This window comes from Streptopelia decaocto, assembly GCF_964273445.1.
Source record: "Streptopelia decaocto genome assembly, chromosome: 4".
Taxonomy (NCBI): Eukaryota; Metazoa; Chordata; class Aves; order Columbiformes; family Columbidae; genus Streptopelia; species Streptopelia decaocto.
In genome coordinates this window covers 36765225-36788109 of record NC_138658.1, presented here as the reverse complement: position 1 = coordinate 36788109, position 22885 = coordinate 36765225, and the positions used below count along the sequence as shown (strand labels likewise).

Sequence of the window (22885 nt, the reverse complement as noted above, 5' to 3'; positions counted from 1 at the left end):
CTTGAAGCAAGCTCACTCAAAACCCTCACAAGCCAGGTAACAAACAAACCCACTGGGGTTTTTTTATGCCATGAATTTCAGAAAAAACCTCATGAGTATTTTCATTTTCTGGGTTTAATTATAGAAGTCAGAAAAACTGGAACTGAGGGTGTGTCAATGACCAAAATTATGAGTCAAATTAGCAAGCAGTACATTATTCACAACAGATGTAGCTCTACATAAATAAAAATGTACAGGAGGAATAAAAGAAAATGCCTCCAAGGAGATGATCAGAATGAGCTCTTTGCAAGGTTCAGGAAGGCACAAAGCAAGTGCTGCAGTGATGTTTCTAGGTCCTACATTTCCAGTGCTAACTACAGGTAGGAAACAAGGCACTCCTCCAGTGGAGCACGTTTACTGGGAAGCTCTAGAAGGTTGATTTAACTTTTAGAGAGGCAGACATTAAACTGCTGCTATCCTACAACCTCTGCAGGAATGAGTCAAACTAAGTGCAGATATGGGAAAGAATCAGGCTTATGGGAAATATGCCTTTAAATTTAAACTCTAGCCTCTCTCAACCTACCTGTCAGCTTTCTCTGAATTCTCTTCCCTTTCATGGGCTAGTTATTAAGTGTTTCCTACACACCTGTTAGAGCTGTTAAAAAACCTCAGAGAAAGAAACTTGGTAGCAATTCTTTCTTACATACCATATCAGTTTTAATTTACACTTTAATGTATGTCATTATCAGCTCAGGAATATCCAGAACTATAAGTGAATTCACACCTATCAACTTGAATACCACAACATAGGAAAAGGGAAACATAGTTCACACATAGTGATTTTATTTGACTTCATTATTATAATCCTGACCACTGTAGTTACAAGGAATGCCTGGTACCACAGGTTTGGAAGTACACTGCACACTGTGCTTTCTAATCCTAAGGACTGTTATGAAAAAAGGATAAATTTTTACATATTGCGGAAAGACACGCAAAAGTATATGCCTTGTCCTCACTGACCCTGTATGGATGCAGAGCATCTCATTCTTATCCATGACATTACTTCAAAGTCTGCACAGGAAAAGTGTTCAGAAAAATGTATACTGCAAAAGAAGGATGTTCTGGCACAAAGTTAAGGGGCTATGGGTGGCTCTCAGTGGGATACTGGTGCTAATCCCAGTCTTGTTTCTCTGTTCAAACAGCAAAGGAATTGGCACACACACCTCACTGAGGATTTTTATGGCATACTTTGCAGACATGCATAGCCAAAGAGGTCACGTTTTAAACTGGAAATTACTCACACACTTTACATTTTAAATAAACCTGTAGATTTATTGTACAACAGTACAGCATGTGCCTTTTTAACCAAAAGCTCAGCATCACACAACATCTTAATCTTCCATTTAAACATACATAGTCCTACAACACAGTTCAGCTAAGAAAGCTACATAATGAATTAATTTATTGAGAGTCCTGGCTATGCTGTTGCTAAGGATGTTTACCTACAGCAAGAACAGTGGCAGTGGTTCTGGTGTGGTAACATTTAATCATTTTAACCTGTTCTCAGCACAGTAATAGCAAGCAGGCATCTAGAGAAAAATGAAGAGATTGTCTAAGGGACACCATATGTAATTGCAAATGCATGGAACAGTAGACCAAAGGATCTCACACCCATAATACAAGTCCAGATTCGAAATCTGTTATGAGATCACTTTGGTGTAATGTCTGCACTACCTATGCCACACAATCCACCACACAGACTGGACGTATGACAGGCATTGCGCCATGCAGTAATATCATTTGGATTGAAATTGTCAGGTTTGGAAGGGGCAGAGCAGGGTGTTCTATACAAATATACACTTGCCTTATTACATTAGTTTACAGGTCAGAAACACTCCTATAGCCATTTGCCCACCTGCCAGCAGTGTCTTGTTATAATTCATTTTTATACTGTTTGTTTCGATTTTACCTGGTTCCGTTGAAAACTGCATCATTACTTCCAGACCCAGAGCATGTTTTGTGTTATGTGTCTCAGCCTTTCAAACTGTCACAAACACCCGAGCTGGTGTAACTGGGCATCCTTTACTCATATTCTCATGCGCAGCTAGACACAAGTTGTTACTAAGTCATGTACAGATAAGATTCTTCTTTTCCACAGGGGTTCCTCATCACAACAGAGGCTTAAAGGTCATCACACAACTTACAGGAATTGAAGTTCCCCTCAAGCTTGGAATTAAATATCTCCTACCCAAATGAGACACAAGTTATATAGCAAACTCTTGATCAGAGAAAATTTATGCCTTTTATTGCTGTTCAATTTATCAATCTGTCTAAAACTATAAGACAATTAGTTTAAAGAATCAAGTGCTATCTTTATTGAAGAATTTCAGGTTCTCAAAAAAACAGTGTTTTCAACAGATTTTTAAATGCCCAAAGGAGGTAAATTTGGATCTTACTCCTGAACATGTGATTTTTCACTTATGGTAGGAACATGATAATGCATTGTTGGTTGGTTCTGAACAGTACTGAACTCCTACAGCATCAACTAGAATAGTATACTAATCCAGACACAGACAGTAGTACTAAAGAAACAGAGGAAGGAAATCTATATCGAACATCTGATCTTGAATTAAAATAGACCAGCAAAAGTATGCAAGCCTTCAAACAGATGAGATGCTTAGCTGCTATCAAGTAGCACGGGAGCAGTGGTTTCAGAAGAATTATACCAAATTTGCACCCACTACAGTTCATGTGTATTCTCTGACTCCACAAATTTCATTCATCTTAGGCAAAATACTCAAGCACACTAAAAGAAAAATGGGAAGAAGAAGGAGCTTTTGAAAATTAAGATTGCTTTTTTATCATCTTCAAGTATTTTTGGAAAATTTCACCACACTGAAAAAATTTTCACTATCTGTCTTGCTTCTAGTTTTAGATGACTAACTAGCAGAAGAAACAAAGTTGTTGACAAACCCATTCTTGGCTTGTGAGACTACATGAATGTCCTCAGTAGACTTCCAGTTCATTGTCTAAACTGTAATGTTTTGATAGCTTTCGCTGAACATATGAACTTTTAGGTGATTATCTAGACACCACTGACATGTAAAGACTGTTGAAAAGGTAGTGATCTAATTAAAACAGACATCACCTGAAATGATTTTTTTTTTCCTTGCTGTAAGTCAAACACTAACAGCATATTAACAAGATGCACAAGCTCTTCTTCACCCATTCAGAATTTTTGATTTGGTTAATATATAAGAAGAAATAATTAAAACCTGATCCTGAAATATCATTAATAGTTTAAGGAATAAAGCTCGGCTATTTCCTGAATTTATTCCATGACATATTTAGTAAAAGAGCTTATGCAGATTCCTTCTGCTTACTAGAATGAAGTCAGCTTATGTTTCCTACGTAGTTAAATAGCTCCAACACCAGAGACACACAAAATGTTATACTGAATTTTAAGCCTTGTAAAACATTATTACACCACCACACTGTAATTATAAATCTTTTCAATAGCATCCATTATAGAACTCAGTAAAGAGCACTGTCTACTACTATGCACTGTCAAATATTTCTGGCATTACTGGGAATTGACTACAGCATATTTCTTTTTTAAAATCAAGAGTTAACCTACATATTCTGAACTTGCAAATAATACGCGACAGATTGTACTCCCATATAGGCCTCAGAGACATTCACTCGTATTTTTTTCTGATTTGTATATCAGAGTAATTTTCTATAACAATATGAAAGAAGATCAATAACTTATTTATCTAGCTAGGAGGCTAGTAGTTATTTATGATCATATTAATCAAAAGATGACTGAAAAAATCGAAGTTAATTATTGTGAAGTGCACAAAATCTAGAATATAAGGACTTTCCACAGTACATTATGCTAAGTCAACATATAATAGATTAAAAGCTGTAAAGCCAAAATTTTCATTTAAAAATTTAGAGTTTCTGACATCATCTTCCACCATTCCATCAACTCTTCTTTCTCCTCTTCTTTTCTTTCAGACAACGACTCCAGTTCAAAATCAATCTAAAAGAAACAATCAAAAACATCAGTAAGATTTGTTGAGAGAAATGTTGGCTTTTACAAGTCACTTATTGAAAGAAATTGTTCAACATAGACATGGGGCTTACGGAGGTAGCTTCCATTTTAGGCTAGGTTTATTTCAGAGTCTCAAGGCTGATTTAAATATGCACAATACTGGCATATGAGTACAATAAACTTATCTAAAACATGCACATAGGTAAACAAAATTTCCAAAAGAAACCAGACATTTGCCTGGTCTTTGACTTGTCTAAACACTTAAAAAGATATAAGCCAATCAAATTAAAACTGAATAATAGCTAGCCGCATAAGTCTTCTAGCATATAATAAAAAGTATCGTCAGTGTATTGATGTCTAACACCTACTAATGCAGACCACCAGCATACCAAAACAATCAATTTTATGCCATCAAGAGGATACAGGGAGCTTTTCTGACAAATGGCTCACTAGTGTAGATATGATTTGCTAGTGCAGTGTATCCTAGCATATGATACACACTAGAGAAATAAGCATTTATTTTAATTGTTAAGAGTGGAATCCACAGCTGTACAGAGGATGAATTAAAAATGCTTCTGAACTCTTAGATGCAGCCTACGTCTTATTTGCTATATATGTTAGGTATCTACACAAAGCAGAGCTCCACCACTACCTTTCTGCACAGATCTGAACTCTGGTTTTAATCTTTGCAGGTAGACACTTGACAATTTAGACTAAAAATATTAAGTCTCAATGAAAACCTCAACACCTCTTACACGTTTTATGTCGCACTACTTAATGATATTTTGTAATCTTCTGATTAGCTATTCATATATTAACCAATTAAAAAAATGTAACAATCTCAATGTTACCTCTCTCTGTGTCTTCTCATTTTAAATAAGAGCAACAAGAGATTAAATGAGTTTACAATGAGATTACTCTCAGTGGCTTGTGCAGCAAGTACTAGAAGAGTAGCTTTCCTGTCTGTCTTCTAAATTAGCATATTCTGAAATATTCTGAAAAACCACCTCCTGCTTACATGCACACTATGGAGAAAAAAAAAAAAAAAAAAAAAAAGAGAGAGACTTTTTTATATATAATAGATGATAAACCAACATACACATGAGCACTTACCACCACCGCAGGGCTAAAGGGCACAGCCACTTTTTTAGTTATTGCTAGATAGCCTGGTGCTGAGGCTGTAAGTTTGTAATTTCCAGGCACAAGCAATCTCCAGTAATCACCATCCTTGGCTGTAGAGAATAATAAAAAAATAATTAAAAACAAAACAAAACAAAACAAAAAACGTGTAAAACTAATTATGCAGCTAAGGAAAAGGGACTGCATAACTTGTCAACATCTTTCATATTTGTATCAGCCTTTTCCTTCTGCCTATCTGAAAGGATTGTTCTTTAAGGGCTGTATAAATATATCATTACAGATTTTCTTCTTTTTAGATAACCAAAACACAAATTTAAACTGTGAAGTTTTGCTGTAGCCTCCATTAAATATTTTGCCTGCTGAGGTTGAAAGATCTCCAGCACAATGAAGAAAAGGACAATCTGGGACATTATGCTGTTTTAGAAGCATGCCCCGGCCAATGTGCAGCTCCTGTTAAGTGTCTGAGTTTCAGTTTGCAATGCCATGTGGATTTTTAATGTCCCTCTGCACACTGAAAATCCAAATTTAAAAAAATGTTATTCTCATTGATAAATAAGACTGCCATTCTCAATTTATCTTGCAGAAAAAGCTATAAAGGATCTTTTCCTGGAATATTCCACATCTGCCACCCCTGAAGCATCATGATCTACATGTATCAATATCCAGGCAACGTCTAGGGCATTTTTTCTTCCATTCAGGGGAAAAAAAAAAAAAATAAAAAAATAAAAAAGACATTCAATTTTGATTCACTCAGGTCAAATAAAGGCTCTTATTGTACTGAGTGTTACTGCAGACCATCTTTTTCACACACAGAATAAAAAGGCATCATTCTCTTACCTAAAAATGACCATCTCTTGTTTTCACAAAGAATCAGATTGCCCCTGTACCAACAGTAAGCAATCATCTAACTTGTCACAGGCTAATACTCTGAACTTCTCTATCTCCACGCAGAATTTCATAGAACATTGTAAGGCTACTCTGAAGGTCAGTTAGCAGTGCCATTTAAAGCACTTAGCCATGCTCTTACTGCCAGTTCCTTCAATGCTTTTTCAGCACATCTGCAACTACACAGCACACAGAAGGAACTATTACTGCAATTCACATGGTCAAAAAATGTCAGTAGTCTGTCCAGTTGTTCCCAGACTTTACTCTTCATAAAACAGAAAGGGAAAAAATACTGCTGCAGTGCTATGATAATGATCTATTCTAATGCCTGGCACTGGAACAAAGCTGAACTTCAACTCATGAACAAAGGAGCAGGGGAAAAAAAAGAAAAAAAAAAGCCAAAAAATGTTTATCCTTCTTTTCAAATGTGCTAGAATTCAACTACTTGTTTTCCTCACTGTTTTGACAATACATGACTTCCAGGCTTATACACACACAACTCTGTGAAAGGGTTCATGATTAGATGCTTTTTTGTACCATAGAAGCAAGAGCTGCAGTATCATATGCATCACTCCCTCATACCTCTAAGTATCTCTTTGCACAGCTTATCCCCTTCCTATTATTCCTGAAAATTGATTTCCAGCCTTTATATTTTTTTGGCTTCTGCAGTGAAAGAAGGTGGCTAGTGTTATCACAGACTGTTCTCCTGCTTGGCAGAAATGCTGCTCTCTTTGCAGGTGATGTGAGAAAAAAAAAACAAAAATCAAAGTCAACTGAAGAATCTACCATTCCTTTATCATAGTATTTTGCACCTCTAACAGGGTAGTGAGACATATCACTGAGAAAATGACCATAATGTTCCATCATACATAAAGCACTGGTATATTAGTATTGTTTTTCTAATCACTGTCTTCTACAAACAAACAAAAAAATGTCATTCAGAATAATTTTCTATAAACACCAGCATGATACTTTCCTCTTTTAGAACCACCCTTCTAAAATAAGAGTCACATAATTGTAAACAGTTGAGAGAATTTATTTTCGCAGGAGGAAGCTATATAAATTGAAAGTGTGTCAAGAATTTACATACCAAAAGGTATGATTGCATCGTAAGTAATGTAACAGGTCTGGGTGTCATTTTAGCCTTTAGATTCAAGACAGCACTGCTGACAGGACTTGCAATCTTGGCAGCATTGTGAAATACTACTTGCGCCACAAATCAAAATACAAACCAAACAAAAATAACCGAGAGCCACCAGAACCAATTCACGGCAGAGATCCATGGAGTCCCAACATCCAAGATCCAGCTACTTTGAGAGCAAAATACGAGAGAAAAATTCATTAAATCCTTCAGGCAACAAACTTCTTGAGGAACAACATGTTTTCCTGGCTTCAAAATTTTGCTTCCTTCAAGCTTCAGCTAATAAGATCTGAAATGGCTCCAGGTCACCAAGCAGAAGGTGTTAGGTTCCAGCACTTCTTGTTTTCTTGATGCGCAATGCTCACCTGATGTAATGTCATGGCTTATGCCCTCCACAGAAATTGTAGCATTTGCTATTGGATTGCCCTGAAGATCTTTAACAAACCCCTTCACTCCTCGATGAATCTAAAATAAATAAATAAAGTCAGCAACACACAAGAAATCACTGGAAAATTCTTAAGAAAATATGGCATTTTTGTCAGTGAAGTATCTATTGATATACATTATGGATCTCACAGTCTACAGGCTGACAACTATCAAGGATAGTTACTAAACACTATAATGGAAAAATAGTGAAGAGGAAAAATAATTCAGCTGGTAGTTATATTAATTTCTCTGCAATGCACGCATTTCTCAGAAATACGCAGCAAATCACAGCATATGTGCACGCTGACTTGAAAGTCTTTGTCACTGGTAATTAATGAATGTACTGAAAAGCTTTCAAAGAACTTAAAACAACCCACAACTTCTTTTTGTTTTAAGTTTCATCATCTGTAAGAATTTACGGCTGATAATGGACACAGCTGCTCAGAAGTGAACCATTACCAAGGTTAATTGTGGGTACTTGGACTTTGATGGGCAATCCCTGTCTGAGATGCTTGAGCTCTCTATTGTGCACCCAAAACATCTACATCTTTGAGCAATAGTCCCCTCATACCCTGTGAGAGAAATGGGATGGTGGATCACATCGTAGTTCCTTCTTGCCTCTTAGGCAACAGCACCCTCAATACTTGATCTGTCTGTTCCCAGTATAGATGAAGTTAAAGCACTGATCTGACCACGCCGAACAGTCCTGCTGGTATTTCTTAAGCATCGTCTGAAAGCAGACTGAGCTCTTCAGAGGCAAGAAACTGAGGATCAACTACTTTTTCCACAGCCTGAGATAGGAAGCTCTCAGTGCTGGGGAGAATGGGGCATTTTGAACCTGTGCAGAGATGCATTTCATGAGGAACCTGGAAATTGAACAGGGAAGTGCTGTGTAGTTCAGGCTTCTCTCTGATTCTGTGATATTTGAAAAGACTTGTGGATTACAAATTTTATTTTCTGATTTTCATCTTCCCTTTTAAGAACTTGTATGGTATATTCAGCTGCTATATGGTTCACCAGATTCTTCTAATTTCACTGTGGGAGAAGCCTAACACAAAACATCTTAGAAAAGCAGAAAGTACATATTTGTAGTGTCCTCAGCAATCACAGGGGAGCTGAAACATAGAGCTGGACCTCCCATCCTGTAAGAGGATAAAAACCAATGCCAGATAGACCATCTGAACTTCAAGGATAAAGGTAGCAGCTCTGCAGGAGCAAAGGAAGTTGGCAAAATAATCTCTCACACATTAGTAATTTTGAAAATGCAGTGACACCATGGTTTTTCATGAATCAGAGAAAATTAACCTACATGCAAAGGAGCTCAACAATTTGAGATGGATCCCATAATAAATGAGTAAAAATTTGCAGGGCAGGCACAGCTTTTTCCTCAGCCCACATACAACTTACTAACAGAATGGTACAACTAAAATATTTCAAATATGAAAATATTTCAGATTTCTAGCTAACTAAAGCATTTCTGCACAAACAAGCTCTTAAATAAATGAATCTATTAATTGACCAGCTTTGCTAACAAACTACATTTCTGATTTAGCATTTCCAGGTGTGCAGCCATTAATAATCTCAAATATATTTGTGATCCTTAACTAGAATATCCAGGTTTCAGAAATTCAGTAATCTCACACTGCTTGGAACCATCATTTCAGTGCAGCCTGTTTCATTTGCATTAAATGATTGGGGGCAGGGGGATGGAAGAGAAGCAGTACCTCACTCCAAATACACAAATACACTCATAGATCTATTTCAGGAATCTTAACATCTAACAACCTATTAGCACGAAATTATCTAAACCCATGACTAAACTTTACACTTCTAACCACATTTTGTGTACATTTTAATGGAATTATCACATGGACAGCTCCACATTGAGTATCAGCAGCCCATGCAATCAGAGAGCAGTGGAGTATCTACAAAACCAGGATTAAAGATGTCCACTGATGTGACACTGAGCTGCCAAGCAGATATAGCCTGTTCCAGCCATCTCGGCCCCTGTACATCCAGAGCGATACATCCCATGCCTATACACCCACTTCCATACCTGCAGAGGACAATTCATCTCTCTTCATACACACATCAGTGCTGGGGGAATGAGTTATACACTCTGGTGATGTGCATTTCTTTCCATTGATGAAGTCAACACAAATCATTTACATTAAAAGTCTGCAACAGCTTAAGTAAGGCAAGATGAATTCCATAGTATAATATCTTTCTTTTCCCCTCCTCTTTTACATACATAGAAAAAAAAATTACACAGGATTTACCACCTTAGAGACATATAAGAATTATGGAGTTGGATTTATATGAACTTCTGAATTAACATTCACACAGTACAAAGTTTATAAGCTTTATGTACAATTACTAGAGTTTTGCTATCCTCTTTTTTGTTACCTGCTCAATGTAGTTGATAAGAGAGTTCTTGTTGTCCTCCCAGTAGCCCTTCAGAGTTTCTTCAGGTGGGAATTTTTCACAGCTAAGCTCCACTGTGATTTCAAAGCAGTTGCTGCTGAGGTAATTGAAATCCTGCATTCCTGCAATGCCAGGAAAGAGAGTTAGTGATGCATTTTGCATTGTTCTGAAGTAAATAAAGGGGGACACATGAGATGCTGTGGCTATTAAGAAAAGAATAGCTATAAATACAGTTGATGCAGTTCCATGTACTCAGTTTAGCTTGGAATTCAGAAACTTTAAGTCAGAGAAACCAAAAAGACAATTAATTCCCAATAATACTTTATTTCCAGGCAAAGTTTGGAAAAGAATTGACACCTGGACTCTGTACTCTTACCTGACACATTTTTGGACAGTTGACATATAAATTACTTATTATCGCTTCAGGAATGGAAATTATTTCTGATTATGGATAAAATATTTCCATATCAAAGTAAAAGGTGATCACTTTGTAAGCCAGGAGGAATGACAATTAATTACAAAGCAAATGAAATATGATAAAGTGACTTTGAAAAAGAGGTTTATAAAGATAGGTCAAAAACATTTTGGGTTATTTTTTTTCTAAAAATATGGAGTTTCAAATTCGTAACATTTTACATGAAAAACATCTGTTTGCTAAGGAATATTCTTTATCAAGCTTTTCTACATAAATTCCAAATATTTTCCACAGGAAAAAAATACAAAACCAAACTTCCTATAAACTTTATTTACATGGAAATTTTTCCATGGATAGGGGTATTTCCCACCCCACTCAATACCTCTGCAAAATCAACACTGGATAGCCTTCTGTAGAGAAGAGAAAGATCATTTAGTCATAGGAATTTAAATAAATATATATCGTTGCATCATCACTAATAGTAAAAACTTGATGGGAAAGACACACTCTTTTACATTGCTAAGCCCCTCGTTTTACTACATGGAAATTATGACTTTTTTCTCAAATCAGTCAACCAATAACCAAACTAGTTTCCAGTTTTGTTACTTAATCAACCAGCTGTAGAGGGACTGTGGCTGTTCCCAGGAGGGTTATAAATATATTCTTTGGAGAAGCTAATGTGGAATTAGCTCTTGCCTTCCCAGTCTATCTGGGTGGCAGAGTCAATGGATTCTCAAACAGAGGACTGAAAAGAAAAAGGTTACCAAACAACGTGAGCATCCCCATGGAGGTCACTGAGGGATTTAAAAGTGCCTCAAACATAGCTAATTCATTCAGCCCTATGTTCCCCCATGTAAGCTACATATTAAATTTAATGCAGTCTCCTTACCAAAGCACCAGTGGTGTTCACCAGTTCAGAAATGTCCAGAGTGCTTATGTCATATCCAAAAGAGAACCCCAAGGGCAACAAACAGATTGAGTCAGGTGGGATTCTGCCAGCACATTGGGGTAAAGAGTCTATTTTCTGCCAACCAGGCAATGAGATTCCTAGTTACTGAAAGGAATAGGGACTTTTCACACTCCTAGAAGAAACTTTGTATTTCTAAACCTTTTTTAGGTGTCTGAAAAAATGAGGACATAGAAGGCAAAGGTGCTCCTGGGAGGCATGGCTCTGATGTCCTGCCAGGTAGAATGCAAGACAGTCCATTCAGCAGTAAACAGCAAAACAGCAAAACAGCAAAACAGCAAAAGAGCAGTGGAGTCATGAGTAAAATCCTGACAGTGGTGCTGACTGCTAGGCATCTGTTCCAGGTACTGGATACTGTTGTTTTTCTTGATTTTTGCCTTTCTTCTACAAGAAAGAAAGAATTAATAAGAGGAGAAGTGGGAGCCGGAAGACATGATGTAATTCTACTGTGGTGCCAACAACTCATGACCATTACTGCTCCAGTTCTCAGGAATTTTCTCCCTCCCCATCACCTCCCAAAGCAAGGTGATACTCAGGGATGCCCTAGTTTCTCAAGAATGGAATAAAGAAGCAATACATTTTCCTGTTTTGTGCACAATGTCCATATCCTACAGTTTGTTTGCCAGCTCCTGGGCTGGTCCACAGTTCATACTTGTTGCTCCTGCAAAAATTCAGCTTGCATCACTGAGATGCCAGTGATGACCTGGGTCTCTGGGACAGAGAATGGGGTGAAGATAGACTAGATCTAAACTGTGGCCTACAACATCTATAATCTGGAAGGCATCGGGCTGGCTACATACAATTTGCACTCTTTACCTGCCTGTTCAATATGGCAGTTAGATGCAATATCCAAGAAATCAATACTATCCAAAAGATGTATTCAACACTGCAAGAACTTTGCTGCCACTGGTCAAGCTCTCTAATTGTCCTATTCCTTCTTGTTATGCCCATGGCATACATCACATGGATGTACATCACCACACTCCCAAAGCCTCTCATTTTAACAAAGAATAGCACAAAACTAAGTTTCTTTAACAGGGACAACTCTCTGAAGACCAGAAAGGCTTAGCAGACCTCAGATATAACTGAGATTCAGCAATGAATGCCCTTCATTGCTGACAATGATTAGGACTTCTATTTGAAACTGAGAAACACAAGAACTCTTGTGTTGCACTGCTTCACTGTCCTGGAAGGACTACAGTGTCTTTATGTTAATACTTACACAGATAAGCTTAGAATATGGGACAAAATTAATTTATTCAGCTTTTAAAAAAGCAACTCCAATGAGCAGGGTGTGCTCCTGGCATCAGAATTACCTAAACACTAAGCTAGTTCAGCTTCTACACATATAAAGACAGTAATTTTAAGTAGGACAGGATGAACTTGAGCCTTGCATGTAATGCGGAGAACTCATGCCTCCTACATATATTGTATAAAGTACTAGAAAAATTTGCCTAATGTTGCTTCCAAAACTGGTAACATGAAAGATAATTCAAGTTAGGAATTGAGTGCAAAGAGTGATTTGAGAGTATCTGAAAATAAAAAGACACTTAAACAATAGACTAATAGTACAGCAATGTAAGCTGCTTTGAAATGCTATTTTTGTAATGACACAAATCTGATTAGACTCAGATGACTCTGCAGTGACAGAACAAGCAGAACATGCATGTGGCTAGCTAGCAATTCATTACTATATGTTCTTCTCATTTATATTTCCACACAAAAAGTACATTAAAGAACCATTACTGATGTTGAAAAGTTATGCACTCGACAGCTAAGGAAATACCAAAATTAAAGCTGTCTGTGCAAATTAAATTTTACTTTCTTGTGCATATGTGCAATCATTAATTACTTGCTGATAGGGACAAGACTAGTGTTAAAAGTATAAAAGATTTTATATACAGGCTTGTTTTTCCCCAGGGTTTGGTGGCTAAAAGGGCCTTTCCTGAACACTGAAGAATGACCCCTTTGCCTTTGTTTGCTGCTCTCTGAAAAACCTACAAGGATCAACTAATTACAGATGATAATGAATACAAAACAGTGTAATGAACATTATGGTCTGAGATTGAGCACAAATATGCTGTTGGGGCAGTTATCTTCTATTTGTTCCTGCTCCACAGAAGAAAGTAAATACCAAGCAGGTCATGGAGAGAAAAACCTCACAGCAAAGTGTATTAAGAGACAGAAGCAAATGTTAAATATTCCTGTACATCATCTGCGCTCTCCACCCCAAAACCTGCATGGAGAATTGCCACTCTGCCTGAGTGGCAATAAGGAAATCCTGAAGTTCTACAAGAGGGCAAGGACAGAACATGAATGCAATGGAGGGTTCATCCTTACTTCCAGCTTGAGACAACAGCTTCTACCAGACTTATCTGTCACCAGGTGTTCAGCCTTCCTATCAAAAGAACTTCGGTATTCAGAAAAACATATGTAAAGCAACCCATACTCACACGAGAGGGCCACCTATATGTTATCCAGCATACCAAGGAACTAATGAAAACTGCTGCTGGCCCACCATGCAGCATGATGTTTTACAAAAGGTAGAAGTTCCTGTAGGTAAATGATATGGGCAAGGGAATTGATGCAGCACAATCATAACGAGCTCTATAGGGCAACAGCAACTTCAGTAATTTATTAGAAAGAAGAAATCAGCCCTTCCTAGGTCAGAGCTCTTGGTCTGATGAGGTACTGTCAAAGGCAGCATCTAGGAGACCACAGCCTTACTTAGCTTGGATGTCCTCCACTCACTCCTTTTTCCTTCCCCCACCACTGGCTCTGCTAAACCCCTGCGCTACTTTCTACACCAAAACCAGCTCCACTACCCACTCTCACGTATTTTTCTACTTCCAGTCACATTGTTCAAGTTCTTCTCCTTCTCTATAAGCTTGTGGCAAGCCCTCTCTTATTATGCCGCCACTCAGCCCAGGGAGATCACCCTGCAGGCACCCACCCGACATGGAGCTACTCTCACATCCCCTCACAGGACCCAGAACAGCCCACAGCAACCCAAAGGTGCAAAGGCAGAGACTGGAGTGGATACCATGGAGACAAGGCCTTTGGAGAGTTTTTCTTGACAAATTCTGATCTCTGGTGAGGATATACAATGAAATACTTTTCCTAAAGTAATACACAGGGCTTTTCAATGGCTTATACCACGGCTAACTTTGAGTGCGTTTTCATAAGTATAGTGAAGGTTACGGAGACAACATATAACTTATGTGCCACATTTCAGTTTCAAGACAGAGCTTTTTGGACCAAAGCTTCCAAGAAAATTTTCACTTGAACTAAGTAACATTTAGTTCTTTTTCTTAGCACTAGGCATGGAAACAACAGATCTGTTTTCACTAAAATATTTTTGGGTTTGTTTTTGTTTGTTTGTTTTGTTTTAAAGTCAGCCTGTGGCAAATATTACCATGGAGGTTTCATTCAAAAGTCACAGCTTGCCAGCTGATTTCTACACTTGAAAAAAAACAAAAAAAAAAAAGCAAACAAAAACCAAACAAAAAAACAAAAAAACCCAAACAAACAACAGAGTCATGCTGTGTGGTCCAAAGTTTATTGCCATCTCTCTATTTTTTATGAGCTGCACCATATTAGGATCATAGACCCTGGTTAGAACTAGGACTTCTGTCTACTAACTTCTGTACAAATACATGAGAAAAAGAAAGGGCTCACTTGGGGAATTTGCAGTCTAACTTAAAATAGGATCCAAAAGGGTCAAATAATTCAAACTTTCCAACAAGTTTTTCCAATGGAAAAATGTGCTTTTGGCATGTGCACTTTAGTTAAAATCAAATAATTTCATCAAAACAATGGAAAGACTGTTTTTTATAGCATTTTCCTAAGGAAAAAGAAGCTGAAATTCAATACATCTAAGTTTTTATATTTAATCCTTAATATTTCATTAAGATAATTTTTGGACTGAGTTGAAACAAAATTCAACTATTAAACCTTTCAATACTTCGTTTATATTCATTTCTTTTTTTTCAAATTATGCAAACTCAGTTTTGTCTAGGGTGCTTTAATGGTTCCAATTTAAAGTCTGTGAAAAGCCTCACACAAAGGGAAATTTTTGGTTTTCAGTCATATTCAGAAATGTCAGCATTTTACATTACACCCAGTCCCTGCTACGTGTGGTACCACAGCAGAGGACACTTGCTGCCCCTGTGACGACTGGTGATAACAGCTCTAGGAATAAGCAAGTAGGTGATCGCTGGCTTTGTGAGCACTACCAGTCATTGTTCTGCTTCTAATTTCTTCTCATCAGCTTAATTATTTTTCTCTTCTAGTACCCCCTTTACTGTAACAGGAGCAGAGCTGCCACCTAAGCTGCCCCAATGTTTTGAGAGATTCCTACTAATTTCAAGTAAAAATCATTCAGAGACTGTAATTGAGTATTAAGAGGAAAACAAACAGTAAAACTGGTACATGTGTTCAAAGTTATCTGATCCAAATCAACAAAGCAAATGAACAGGCAAATCACACAAGCTGAGTTTCTAGCTCAGAAATCCCCAGCTCAGTTTTTCAAGTTTTGTCCAAGTTTAGCAGATACAGAAGATGTATCAAAGATCTAGACATGCCAGCATCTGCTTTGCCTCAACATACAAAGAAAATGACATATAAAAATTCTTGTCAAAAAGGAATTAAATGTCTCTTTTCAGGCTACTCTTCAAGACTTCTCCTGGAAAATTAGTGTTGAAGTGGCCATTGAAGCCCTGCTGTTCCTCTTAGCACAGAAGGTTCTACCAAAGTCTAGGGGAACACTACCTGGGCAGAAATCAGCCTCTATTAAAGCTAGGAAGTATGGAGACACAAGTATCTTCACAGCTGGATTTTTTCCCACAGAAATCAAAGGCCAAACTCCTAGTGGTGACAACATTGCAAAAATCAGGCCTTTCCACTTTTTTCAAGGTTGGATGCTTTCATTATTGAGGTTAAAATGACCAGTCAGTAGCCTGCTGCCTCTTATCAGGGCATGTTAAGAGAGTTTTTACTCTTTTCTTTCTTTTAAAAAAACAAATCAAAACAAAAGAAACAAAAAAACCCCTACACCTTAAGCTCGCCCACTGTAGGATTATTAAACTTGCAATGACCTGAGCCTGACTAAAGAAACACTCTAGAAAAATGAATAAAAGAGGAATGTTTTAACAAGGGTCACAATGAGCTTCAAGGGATTTTATAGATACACTGTGGTGAATCATCAGCCTTTGATTCAGCCTTAACCAGACTAAAAGCCATGGATAAACTGGTGGTATTCAGACTATAATTAAACTAGTGAAAAATGAAGCTTAAAATAAGCACCAGTGACACTTAATCCCCACACAGTGGGTCTCACCTCCTGGGACACTGTACCAGGCACCACCATTAGTTGTTCCATCCACAAAGCTGCTGTCATCATCATTTTTGCGACACGGTGGTCTGTTTGGATCAGACATAGCAGGATTAAAGGAAGAATAACTGCGAGCCAGGCTTTGAAAAATTGCATCATCAGGGCAGGAGCTGTATTCGTGAGTACTGCCTAGGGAGGAAAAAAAGTCCAGGAACAAGGATTATTAAAAGGGCAGTCATACTGACTGAGCTCACAGCCTAGATTACCAGCACTGCACAGCAGGACTGTGCATGGAAACTCTCTGTACACAGGTATGTGTCCTACAGCATCACAAACTAACGTAGCATTACCTTAACAACTAACGTTTCCCCAATACTTCATCAATTGCCTGTGTCAGGTTGCCCCGTTATTAAGGTGACTATTAATATCAGCCTTTAATATTTATCAATATATTAATTTCAAAGTGCACCACAAAGACTAAGGTATTCTAGGCTTTAGATATTTTCTTAGAAGAACACACAGTACACGGAAAAGGTCTCTCTCTAAAGGAGTTTACAGTCTGATATTAAAAGGATTTGCAATTAAACTGTGAGAAAGCAGTCACAAACAACATCACCTCATGATCATTTCAGTCATGTGCATATCCCCTAGCAGAAGAAAAAACAAATATTACTGTCTGCTAAATGATAACCTCTCTGCAACAATGTGATCCTTTTTATTTGGGACCAATACTGAGAAAGGGGGAAAAAATTATAGTTGTTTTTATTAGCACACTACTGCCTTCAGAAATTCATTTTTTAAAGGTTCAGGCAGAGAAAACTCAGATCTCACCGGCAGTGAAGGCACACCTCTTTTGCTTCAGTTAACAAAGTACAAACAGCCTCAGCTAATTTAAACGCTAAGTTGCCTCGATTAAAGTATCTGAGGGACCATGATTCTCTCAGGTATTACATCATTTATGTGATGAAGCTCTACTGAAACAAGCTATCTACATACACTCATACAGTGACTACTTTTAAATGTAACTAATATGCTAAAAAAGTCATTACAATGCAATGGCATGATGTTTGCAAGGTGGATCTTAGGTAGCAGAGAAATAAGTATAGAATGTGATTTATATCTCCTCTCATGTTAACTCATACTACATACCACTCCGAGTCTCATCATAAGGATAGTTTGCAACGAGGTCTCCTCCATGAAGGTTGGCAGAGAGCACAAAGGGAATATCCATTATCCAGTGAATGACACCTTTTGTTTCAGGAGCAAGCTACAACAGAACAGCAATACCAGCAGTTACCAACCAATAATCCAATGTAGAAACTTATTTCATTATACATATTTGGCTTAATTATTATCATTGTGCAAGCCAGTTAAATGAACAGCAATATTATTTTGGCTTCAGAGGGAACTGGATCAGTTCTTTATATCAGAATCCATCTGAGAAGATTCATAATGAGAATTCAGAATGAGACCACAGATAAAGTAATCTCAATATTTTACTTCTTTTCATTACTGCTAAAAAAAAAAAAAAAAAAAAAAAAAAAAAAAAAGCCTACCCAATAAAATAAATTAACTAAAAAAAATGGTATATTCTCTGCACAGAAAGTAAAATCACTTCATTTTAAAATATGAATTTGAAGACTGAATAGGATTATTAAGGCCACAACCCTAGGAGACCACAGTCACAACACTGTAATTTCTAAAACCTCATGAGGGGATAAACACAAGAAGACGAAAATCCCTTCAGATATACAGTTGTATATTTAAGGCTTAACTTTAACAAAAATATATATGTTATATGTGAGAATAGCTATCTAGCCAGCAATGTAATTAAGAACAATATACAAGGTAATTTCTAGCAATGGTAACAATACAGAATATCTGCAGGAATAGCTTCAAGCCAAGGGAGAAGGCTACGCAATCACTGGCCTTAAAAATAAAACATGCTTGGAATAAGAAATTATCTAAGGATTAAGCAATATGCATCAAAAGGGTTCACTACAGCAAGCCATTTTGAGAAAAACTTCAAGAAGTATCAGACAAACAAATTTAACAAAATGAACAAAATATTGAGAAGCAAGTGAATCATAAAGACCATACACACATCTCTTACAGGTTGCTACATGTCTGCTTGTGTAAAAGGGAAGAGATGAGCATGTAAGCGACCTGATATTCAGTCCCTACTTACCTTAGGATTCTGGTCCACAGCTTTTTTCATGTTTTTCAGCAGATGGTTGTTTGGGCCACCTTCTTTCTCATTAACATAGACTATTCTATCAAGATCAGGGAAATTTCGGTTTAGATCTATCCCTTGGGCATTACTTCGACCAACAAACCAGTCTTTAAGTTCACCAGGCTGAACAGGAAAGGGAACAGAGAAAGAAAGGGGAGATGAGCAGATTCAGAAGCTTACATATCAAGTTTTATAATTGTATATTTAGCCATGTAAATTCAAATCATGGGTTTACTCCTCATGTTCTCAAGGACAAGAAGGAATCACGTGGGAGTAAAAACCTGTGAAGCACCAAGGGGTGAGTCACCTCTATTTCTCCCTAGATATCTGCGGGAACAAAACAAACCTCTGCCTCACTGAGGGTCTCGGAGGAGAGGCTCATTCTCATAGCAGCAGATCTGGACTAAGGATGGGCAAACTTACCAGCAGCATCAGATTTTCCAGTGCCTGCTGAGCCATCCTCTGAGACCTGGCTTTTCCCTATTGCCTTATGCCCATGCTCATGAATTATAGACCTCATTTTAGCAAGCCTCAGAGCAGCTGAAGATTTATCAGTAAGCCACAAGGAGCATTTGCACTTGTTTCAGAGTTCCTCCAAAAGTCTTCAGGGTAAGGAAGGACCCTAATCTTTATTTACCTGAGATCTTTATTTTTATGCTGTCTGTCAGCTTTGTTCACTGAAATGGTAACACTAAATAAAGATGCAATGAGAATTTTTGCAAAATCTTTTCTTTAAACTGATTATCCAAAATAGGTTTTGGTTTGCATTAAGGAAATGCCTTCAGAGCACATAGTTTTCCCTAGCTTGCCTCTGTAAGCTTTCACTACTCTGTAAAGTAGGTTTAGCTTGATTACTGGAGTATATTGAATCTACTGTCACACACTGTGAATAAGATCAAAACACTTCTAAATTGAAATAACAGTGGAACTAAAGCAAAATAAATCATGTGTGATTTGTAATGCAACCATGTAAAAGCAAGTGTGCTTTAAGTAAGGAGCCAAAGTTCCAAATAATATTACAGAATCTCTAGAGAGAAATGTAAAAGTAGTGCAATACTGCACCAATTTGAGCGCAGCTTCTGCTTCATGGCCACTAGAGGGAGACATAGACCGAATATGGTTTAAGCGAGTTCTGTGGCTGTGAGGTTTTTTTAAAAGATTTCATGAGAATCAGTTTTTAAAATATCTTAATAAGGTTTGACTTATTTAATCATAAATAATAAACAATCACATTAAAATATTCGATATTTTCATATTAGTTAAAAAACACCACACTTTGCAAAACAAGAAAATTCTTATTTTTCTTTAGAACATAATATGCACCTGAAGCTGTATGCAGCAGGGTCTTATTTGGCCTCTATTTGCTAATTATGCGTCAACACATTACATGTTTCTTGACTGAGTTATCATCCTAAAATACATGCTGAATTTTCTTGACTAATAGCTTAATTAAAGTACTTCATGCCTGAGATTTAGAATCAGAATATAAGTTATTTGTATTAAAAATATGGCTCACAAAGTTTGGGGTTTTTTGGGGATCAAGCTCTGATAAATGTGAATAACTCACATAAGTGCATTTACATGAGAATATTCTTAAAGAAAACATCAACTTTCCCTTTTCTCATTTAGTTACTCATTTAGGAAGCAGTTCAGTTAGTGAACTTAGATTAAAGACTAATCATGAAACATAATCATCATTATATTTTAAAATACAGTAACCTCACAAAAGAGATGGCTCTTTGTTGAAAACCCAAGAGTAAAATCCTTTTTGTTAAACAGAACAAGCCACTGTACTATTAGGAAATACTTCAATTATGCTGTTTCATTCAACAATCACCACCAGGAGTTCATCTACCTGTAAAACTGCTAGTCCAAGTGTCATTATGATTCTAAGGTTGATTTAGACCTTGATAACTGTTCTATATGTGTAGCCTTACAAACCTGGGATGCTGCCTTCTCAAAGCCATCTGGGTTCAAAGATGGCATGATATGGATACGTGTGCTGTGGATCAAGTTGATAATAGTTTCATTTCCTTTCTGGTATTCATTACACAAGTACTGTGCCAAGAAGATGAGCAGCTCCCTTCCAACAGCTTCATTCCCATGCATATTGCCAACATATTTAAATTCTGGCTCTCCTGCAAAAACAAACAAACAAACAAACCAAAACAAAAACAAACAAACAAACAAAAAATAAAATTTAAAAAAATCATGTTTTAGAACACATAAAAATCATCCATGGACTGGACCACACAGTGCATCTGAGATGTGGGTATCACTATTATTGTAACTGGTCACAGTATGCCCAGGAAGTTAGAAGCCTCCTCAGAAAAGTGGATTTAAGTTTTTTTTCTGAACTCTAGCTAAACAAATAGTAATTTACAATCAGCGGTTTGTCAAAGGCAGAGAAAGAATAACAGAGGACAACAGAGCATGCCAACACAAATGCTATGCGCTGCTGTTAACATCACTATCATTGAGATCTAATGCAATCGATGCTTCAATTCTACAAAAGGATGTCTTGATTAGGTAGTTTTTAAATATATAAACTGACACTAATAGAGCTTCTTATCTTTAATATTCTCTCCAAGACTAGTTTAAGCTTCTTGCACTACACATGCATTAAACTGCAATTCTTTTACCAAAGCATTGCCAGTCAACAGCTGTTGATCCCAGTGATCTGGAAAACCTTATTCAGCAGTTGCTTTGGATATCCAGTTCAGCTTTTATAAGCAAGTGCAATAACCTAATTCATAAAACAAATCATTCCCATTTAACATTCCAATAAACAGTCCAGTATTAAATATGTGTAAGCATTCCATATATGTTAATAAATAAATGTAATGTTGATTTAATATATATTGTATATCCATATTATAATATTCAACATGTATTCAGTACATACTCTAGATATTTACCCATATATATGCTCAATATATAAATAAGCAGCCCAGTACTCCCAATTGCTCATTAGTCACATTCTCAAGAGCCTAGACATGAAAAACACATAAGACAGGTCTTATAGAGCTGTGAAGGATATAACTTTCAAACGATGACGTTTTGAGTCCTAATTCCAGAGAGGTTTTAGAATAATGTAGATACCTGAATGAGATTAGGAGGATTGTCCTATAACTAAATTGAAGAATATGCTGTTTTCTGGATTGGAGCCCTTTTGTCTTGTCCTTTTAAATGCAGTTATTCTGTTACAACAGCTTTAATCAAACCTTCTGCTGATTATATGCTCTGAATAGTCTTTGAGCACACTTTACAACAGCTTTTAGCCCTATCACAGGGGCAAATTCAAGCCAGGAAGAATGTTACACAAACAAGACCTAAATAATTGCTAATCAAGCGCAGAGCCATATCTACTTATGAGTCCTCAGCCTGTGCTTGTTAACCTTAATCCAGTGATAAGATGCTAGCAGAGAGAGGACTATTAATACTGTGACTTCTTGCCTTCCAGCTAAGATGATTTTGTCAGTATGGATTCTCCCCTGAATTTTTTTGTCAAGTTGGTTAAAAAGTTTTCTACTTTCAGTGAAATAGCTTCATTTTATCTGATACACACAGTGCCACTACTGTGACTAAAAACCTCTGTTTCCTCTTTTGGCATTGAGCTCCTGTTTACTGTTTTTTCTTATCTGTTGCAAGAGGTCTAATCATCAAGACTATGTAATCAACCCAATCCCACTTACACAGAAGGATACTATTTAATAAAATATGCAACACTGCACATCACATAGTCTCATAATTAGAATACTCAGGAATATGTATATTGGCATGTTACTCATAGGAAAAGTGCTTCACAAGACAGCAGGCAAATTTGTTACTGCAGTAAATATGAACACAGTTGCATTTTGCACTTGTGGTTTTCCCTAGGATGTCA

At 37.0% G+C, this 22885-nt stretch overlaps 1 protein-coding gene across 1 annotated transcript in view; it reads right to left on the bottom strand.

Moving 5' to 3' along the window:
• Positions 1 to 1284: 1284 nt before the first annotated feature.
• CPE (carboxypeptidase E) overlaps positions 1285 to 22885 on the bottom strand; it is a 59983-nt gene continuing 38382 nt past the window's right edge. Inside the window, exons 2-9 of the mRNA XM_082050291.1 lie at positions 20941 to 21137; positions 18955 to 19122; positions 17916 to 18033; positions 16773 to 16955; positions 10035 to 10174; positions 7568 to 7667; positions 5150 to 5268; positions 1285 to 4024 (exon numbers count right to left, since the gene is read on the bottom strand). Coding sequence (XP_081906417.1) covers positions 3926 to 4024; positions 5150 to 5268; positions 7568 to 7667; positions 10035 to 10174; positions 16773 to 16955; positions 17916 to 18033; positions 18955 to 19122; positions 20941 to 21137 — 1124 coding nt within the window. The 3' untranslated portion in view covers positions 1285 to 3925. The remainder of the gene's footprint in view (positions 4025 to 5149; positions 5269 to 7567; positions 7668 to 10034; positions 10175 to 16772; positions 16956 to 17915; positions 18034 to 18954; positions 19123 to 20940; positions 21138 to 22885) is intronic.